This window comes from Callorhinus ursinus, unplaced genomic scaffold (genome assembly GCF_003265705.2).
Source record: "Callorhinus ursinus isolate GAN/ISIS: 27379988/994484 unplaced genomic scaffold, GSC_fseal_2.0 scaffold92, whole genome shotgun sequence".
Classification (NCBI taxonomy): Eukaryota; Metazoa; Chordata; class Mammalia; order Carnivora; family Otariidae; genus Callorhinus; species Callorhinus ursinus.
This window is the reverse complement of record NW_027397154.1, coordinates 1,691,071-1,698,538: the sequence shown is the minus strand read 5'-3', so window position 1 is coordinate 1,698,538 and position 7,468 is coordinate 1,691,071. Positions and strand designations below refer to the sequence as shown.

General features: G+C 60.2%; 1 protein-coding gene across 1 annotated transcript in view; it reads right to left on the bottom strand.

Annotated features, from left to right (window-relative positions):
• The window catches only part of KCNN3 (potassium calcium-activated channel subfamily N member 3), a 128,397-nt gene that overhangs the window by 20,245 nt on the left and 100,684 nt on the right, over nt 1-7,468 (bottom strand). Inside the window, exon 4 of the mRNA XM_025858881.2 lies at nt 3,396-3,537. Coding sequence (XP_025714666.1) covers nt 3,396-3,537 — 142 coding nt within the window. The remainder of the gene's footprint in view (nt 1-3,395; nt 3,538-7,468) is intronic.

The window sequence follows — 7,468 nt, the reverse complement described above, 5'->3', positions numbered from 1 at the left end:
GATTAGGGGAAGGGGCGGAGGAGGGGGAGGAAGGGGAGGGGGAGGGGGGAGGGGGAGGGAGGGGAGGGAGGGGGCACAGAGAGAGTGGGCTGGAGCAGAGACCAGACTGGAGCCCTGCAGCCACGTCCTGAGTCCTGAAGGGCCAGGGCCGAGCGGGGGGGAGGAGGGAGAGGCGGCAGGGCTGAGTGAGGGAGGCGGGAGGAAGAGGGAGGCAAGACTTGAGTCAGGGGGCGCCTGTCTGGCTCAGTTGGTTGAACAGCTTGATTTCGGCTCAGGTCCTGATCTCAGGGTTGTGAGCTCGAGCCCCAAGACAGGCCCTGTGCGCAGCGAGGCGTTGGCTTGAGATGATCCACTTCCCTCTCTCTCTAAAATAAATAAATCAGTGTTTTAAAAAAGAAGGTAACAGTCAATTTTGGCTCTTTGGCGGAGATGAAGGGTGCATTATGGGAGCCCCTCCCTCCTCCGGGGCTCTCCTGCAAGGGGTCTGCTGATGCATGTTCCCGGGGACGGCGGGGCACCCGTGGGCAGGGCGCGTCCCCGCCGGGGGCGGCTCCAGGAGGCAGGGCGCACGGGCCTCAGCCAGCTCCCCCAATCCCAGCGTGGGCAGAGGGGCCTGTGAGGAGGACGGCGTGGCACAGAAGGGGGCAAGCAGCCGCGGGGTGACTTCCACGGGGTCACTGCAGAGCAAATCCATGACTCAGACTTCCGCCTTCAAATGTGCCAAGTCCTGAGTCACAGCTGAGGGCAGCTAGATTCCTGGGTCCCCTCTGACTAGTTCCTACTCCCCAGGAGGGGTGGCAGGGGCAGGGTCTCCTGCCACCCGCCGCCCGGTTCGCGATGAGCAGGAGCACGGGAGTGGGCAGAGAAAGGCGTGGCCAGGCCGGTGAACCTGCCAGCTCATCTGCAGGTTTGTCCTCCACACCCGTCCTCCCTCTGCTCGAGCATCAATGGTGGGGCCGAATCTCGGAGGGAAGCCTGGGCGGCTTACGCAGGATTCTGTCTCTGCAACAGGCTCCATGGAACAACTGGTTTGAAAGCAAGGTGTTTCAGGGAGAAGCTCATCTTCTAAACCTGACCAGAAGCAGACGTCCGCGGAGCCTCCTTCCAGAGCGACTCAGAACGTGCCCCCACGTTCCCTTTGCAGTTCAAAGAGCATGTCTCCTGAGGACGTGGGGGGAGCTCAGTGTCCCCGGCAGACGTCCTACAGCTTTCGTCTATTTGTCCCAAACTCAGGAAGGGTCTGCGGAGCGAGTGCAGGTGATCTTTCCTGACACGGGGCTCCTACCAAGTGGTCTTGGGGGCCCTGCGTGCCCCTAGATGCCTGTGGAGCCAGAAGGCTTCCACGGCGGGAGGGTGCGGCCAGGCCCAGTTCTGGAGACTGCCACCATCGTCATGATGCTCCTTAGGGAAAGATGCCGGACTTTGACAGATCGGCTTCGGTGGCCGGAACCCCTCCAACACACCAGGTCTGGGCCAACAACGTCAAGTTGCTCAGACAATTACATACCCTGCCTAATGGTTGATAATTACACCGTTTCTGGGACAGCCAGGAGAAAACAATGATTAGGACTATTTACAGCCCTGCGCACACACATCCCTCCCTCCCCTCTGGCGGCCTCGCTGGGCCCAGGTGTCCATGGCAACCGCACGGGGAGCCCTACCTGGAGTGCGGCTCGGCTGTAACCACCGGGAGGGGCGCCGGCGGGAGGCAGGGGAGGGGGAGGGCGGCTCGCTCCGTGAAACCCTGGCAAGAATGACTCAGCTAGAAAAGTCACATTTGCTAGGAGAATGCCACTAAGTTCTTCCCTGGGGCCGACCCCCAGGGAGGCCACGGACTTGAACCTGGGTGAGAACACTGACAATGAACGCACAGTCCCTGAACACGGAGAGGTACGGATTTATGCAACAGGGTTTTAGGAAGAGAGAAGATGAAGGGCCTGTGCTGTGTTTTTAATAATGGGAGGGGGTACGGCCCTCCCCATCCTCGTGTTCTTCCGCTTTGACTCTCCGTCACTCCAGGAGAACAGCCCTGGCCGAGGTGCTGCACCACCCAGGAGCAAACCCCCTGCCAAAGACCCCGCCCCCGCCAAGGAGCAGGCGTGGGGCCGGGGTCCTGCCTCCGGCTGCTCGGCTGCTCGGTCAGAAGACAGTCCGGGAGACTCAGGGGAGCCGGCTCCCTGTGGGGCTCCTCCACCCCCACCCCCACCCCCCAGCCTGAGAGCTGGTCCTGAGGCACAGAGCCTGGCGCCGAGACGGGAAGGCTTTGGTCTTCCGGCAGCATTTCACTACTTTCTGGAAGGATCATTGCCTGGTTCCTGGTGGCACCTGGAGTCCGGCCAGACGCCTTTGTTCTAAGGCCTTCCACTCACCCAGGGTTTCCTGGGCCAGGGATAAGCCTCTGCTTAACTGCTGTTCCAGTCCGGCTGGCTTCGGCGGGAAGGGGCTTTGGGGGGCAGAGGGGAGGGCCGTGTCCAGGCGGGAGACGGCAGTGCTGGGCTCTCCTGCTCGGGGCCCCTGACCCTAGAGCCTCCTCTGCTCCGAGGGGCCCGCACTCAGCTGCCTGGTCACCGAGATCAGTGCCAGAAGGCCCCTGGGCTGGGGGGCGGTGGGGGCGGGCAGCCCCCACTCCAGGTGAGGCTTTAGTGGCCTTTTCGCTGCAGAAAGGAATTGTTCAGAAGGAAAAGTCAAAGGGGCACCAAAAGGAAAGATATCAACCCAAGTGTGGGGGTTGCAGAGGGGCTCCCCTGGGGAGGGCTGTGGTGTCCACGGGGGGCCCCAGAGCCGAGCGGCAGGCCTGTACACCCCTACATCCCATCCCTGGCCTCACTGAGAGCTCTCTCCTCTGAGTTTTGGGGTCCCAGAGGGGGTCTGCCGGCCCTACAGGGAAGCGAGGCCCAGCCCCGCATCATGGGGCCGGTGCAGGAGCAGCGGCGGCTTGGGGCTCCTCACTGCTGTCCACTGTCACCGGCAGCCCGTGAGGAGCTCAGGGCAGGCCCTCCGTCCCCTCTCTACCAGTGGCCACGGGCTCAGGGCCCTTCCCAGTCCCCCCGGCCCAGACTTCCAGTTAAGCTTTCTCAGACGGTCCCAGGCCTGGAGGGGGACCATTCAGGGCAAACCCTGATGCCTACTGGGGCGAGCTTACACAGGCAGGTGGGCTGGGTGGGGGTGCAGTTTCAGAGCAGGCCAGCCTTGCCTAGCCCATTTTGGGGGGCCATGAAGGAGCCATTAACTCTCCGGAACCGGGACCCATTCCTGTGTTAGAAGAGGCACTAAGCCCGTGAGAGGCATCTGCCTCCCCCTGCGCAGCGCGGGGCGTGTGGTAGCTGCCGGGCGGGCCCCTCTGTGCTGCTTGCAGCCCTGGAGGGAGGGGACACCGGGCAGGGTCAGGTACTCACCATGATACCGGTGAGTAGACAGACGCCCTTCCCACAGTATGTGTGGGGCACCATGTCCCCGTAACCGATGGACAGGAATGTGATGGAGATGAGCCACATGGCGCCCAGGAAGTTACTGGTGACGTCCTGCTGGTCATGGTACCTGCCGAGGGGGAGACAAGGCTTAGTGGAGGCAACCGCCGGCCCTGGGGGTCAAGGCTGTGGGCAAACCCAGACCGGGAAGGACATGGGTCTTTGCTGAGGTGCCAGTGACCGAAGGCACCCCGACTCTGCCCGCCCGGTGCCTGGGGCCACCCCGGACCCCACCTCCTCCACCTCGCCCCCAGAGGCGCACCACGCTGTAGACGCCCTCCGAGAGCTGGTACAAGAGCTTTGGGTGAAATCATGCAGGAGTAAAATTTAGATGTTCCCTTCCCAGTGACAACCTGAGTGTGTGTGGATACGATTGATCTGAAATCACAGGCCCCTGAACAGGGGAGAATGTCCAAAAAAATCACCAACACATTTAGCAGTTTCTTCTAAGAAGGTTGAAGGATCCCAGAGAAGGGGCTCCTGCGCAGGGTGCAGAGGGAGGCTGTTGCCACGGGGGTCTCGGGGCTGTTTGCAGGGGCACTGGCGTCCTCCTGTGGAGCTGGACAGGGCTCTGGGCTCCCTGCCGGGGGGGGGGGGGTGTGGCGCTGGAACGGTACTGCCCCCGTCCGCTCTGCCCGGGGCCCACTGCGCCCGTCCTTGCCCTGCCACTTCTCATGCCCAGACACCAAGCCCGCTGTGTGCCAGGCTCTGTGCCAAGTGCTGACATACAGACCAACAGGACACAGCCCCTGCCCCCAGGGCTCTCAACTCAGGGGAGGGCCGGTGAGGATGCAGGCATTTGCAGAATTGGGTGCACAAGGTGCCTCTCAATCAGGAGAGAAAGGGCAGTGACCTTGACCCAAACACGGGCAGGTTGGTCAGAGGCTGGAGTTTCCAGGCTGGCCAGGAGGAAGGGTGTTCAGGCAGAGGGAACGCCCTCATGAATGCCCGGGGCTGGGCTCACGGGTGGCAGGGGCCCGGGGCGCCCCTGGGGTGGCAGGGCAGGTGGAGGTGGGTCCTTTCTCAGAATGTTCACTAACAGGATCCGCCTGAACCACACACGGGGGACTCTACAGCACAGAGGTGAGGTAGCCAGGTGGGAAGCAGGTGGAAGGGGCCAGGAGGGAGGTGCAGGTGACCGCCTTCATCACCCGCCTGAGCCTGCCTGAGCAGATTCCAGGGAGCGCATCGGCAGTGGGCTGTCCAGCCCCAGCCTGAGGCCTGTACCAGCAGAGATATGTGCATTAGCCTCTCCACGCTGTCTGCACGAGGGCGTGCGTGCCCAGAACTCCCGGGGAACATTGCAGGGACAGGCATCCCCTCGCCGAGTTCGGTTGCCCTCTTCTGCCGTCCCACCTGCCCTCTCCCGGTTGGCTGCCTCCTCCTGCGTGCGCCCGTCAGGCCGCACAGGAGTGGTACCGGCTGGGGCTGCGCACTCGGATCCCCAAGACAGAGTGTGCCCTGCCCCCGTGCCAGGGGTCTCCCCTCAGCCCCCGTCCCTTCTGCTCCTGTGCGCTGCTTGGGGGGGCCGTGGTGGCAGACCCCCGCTCTAGGGCCGCACCGAGCTGGCGGTGGGGACTCCTTCCTGGGAGGGGTGGGCTTCAGAGTCGGCAAAGCAGCCGGGCTCAGTGACAGACTGAATATGCAGGAGCACACTTAGAGACGGCCCCACGCTGCAAGCCCGCAATGTGTACACGAATGTGGGTCACTGGTTCATCCTGAAGACATCTCGGGTCAGGTCTGGGGACGGCGAGGTTGGGGGTGCATATGGCAGAGAGGACGTGAGCCTGTGGCCTTGGGCTCCGCCTGCCCAGCCTCAAGCCCCAGGTCAGCCTCAAGCGGCTCCAGGCTGCGGGTGGTGACCAAACTCATCTGCTGCTGGGAGGGCTGTAGCGCACGGGCAACCTGCCCAGCGCGCGGCCGCTCAGTCACTGTGGAGGGGCAGGTGTTGTCCGTCTGAGAACCATCTACTGATAAACAGAGGGGGCGGGTGCCAACCAGGGAGTCAGGAGCTGTCCGTGCAGGTGTCTTCAAGTTTGGCTGCAGAGCTGTTTGATACAGGGGTGAAGGAGCCTACTGTAAATTCTTGGACACGGAAGGGACACGGGACACCGGGTATCCGAGAAGGACTCATCCAGCTGCTGCCTGCAGGAGTGACGACGGCAGGCGGGCCCGACACGGGCCTGCTGGGAAGTCCTCAGGTGCCCGAGGAGAAGCGATGGAGAGCCGCAGGGGACAGCCGTCGTCACCCATGCCGACGCCGACCCCGGGGTCTGGACTTAACCTGTAGCCTGTCTTCTGCCTACGTTCCTGGCCCTGCCGTGCACGTGGGTCCTCACAGTGTCCCCTCCTTGCAAACCCAAGGCTTAACCTGGGGTCGCTGGCTGCTCAGCGGCCCACATGTGAGTGGCCCCGAGAGAAACAAATTGGAGCTCAGAGTGGGTATCGGCAACAGGTGGTTGTCTTGTCGTCACCTTGATGTTCGATTTACTGTTTTATTTTTCTTCAAATTCCCTTTATGTTCTTGTGGGTTTCTTTGTCATTCCCACATACAACCCTATTGGTGCTAACTGTGTGTGCGGGATAGAAGCAGGTCTTGGGGACCTGCTTGTGAGACTTGAGTGCTGTCCCCTTTGGAGGGGCACAAAGACACCCACTGTCCCGCGTCATGGGGCCAGAGGCATGTGGCTTGCCGGGCGGGAGGCGATGAGCCGCCACCTGGGCTGGGGATTGAGGGCTGTGGGAGCAGAGAAAAGCTGTTTCCAAACCTATTTACAATTTTACAGTGGTTTACACCTGTCACAAATCCACGTGTTCATGTCATGCTATTTTTTTCAACAGAGAATTCTTCAGAGAACGATTTTTTTCTTTAAGCGCTAGGGAGGAAAAGTTATCTTTTTTTTTAAGGATAGTTATTATAGTTATTAATTTCTCATTACGGTGTGGACTATTTTTTTCATTTTTTAATATTACAAAACAAATGATAGATACAGGTGACCATGTGACACTTGGTGGCAAATTAAACACACACGGACCTCGGGCCCTTCCACACGGCAGACAACCGGGGGTCCCCAGAAACCTGAGGAAGACACAGACTGAATCAGTTAAACAAAGAAACAGGACTCTGGACCCCAGGCAGCCCATCTGCAGGGAAGAGCACATGGGGTAACCCTGTCCTCAGTCAACACCGTGAGAAAGACAACACTCTGGCCCCAGGAGGTGCGAGGCGATGCTGGACAAGGGGGTCTTTCTGGAAGGACTGGGGGTCAATGGAGGGGTCTCCCAAAAGGCAGAGATGAAAATACGAGAAAATCACTGAACCCATCTACCAATTCAAATAATAACAGTTTCAGAAACAGAACTGGAAAAGAGGAGGAGAGAAGTAATCATTAAAGAAAAGAAAAATTAAAAATTTTTTTCCAAAACTGAAGGACGTAAGTTTCTAGATCAAGGGCCCTCTGTCCCCAGGCAGTGGGTGAAAAGACTCACACTGAGGCACATTATTGTGAAATTTCAGAACACCAGCGGGGAGGAGAGGTGTTATGGGACTTCCAGAGCCAGCAAGGGAGGGGGAGGGGGAGAGGGAGGGGGGAGGGAGGGGGGAGGGAGAGGGGAGAAGGAGGGAGGGAGGGGGAGGGAGGGGGAGGGAGGGAGAGGTCAAATATAATGAAGCAGAAATTGGGGTAACTTTGGACTGGTTGACAGCAACATTTGAAGCTAGCAGGCTATGGAATAACGGCTTCAAAATTCTGAAGGGAAATTATTTCCAAACCAGCCAAGGTATTAGTTCAGTCTGAAGGCTGAGTGAAGACATTTTCAGATCTGCAAGACTCAGGGATTTGCCTCCTCTGCACTTTTCCCACGAAACCACGGAAGCTGTGTCACCAGAACGAAGGAGTGAACCAAGAAGGAGGAAGCCTGGGATGGAGGGAGTGAGGCCCTGCAGGACAGTGTCCCAGGGGGACGGGGCCCAGGGGGACGGGGCCCAGGGGGACGGGGCC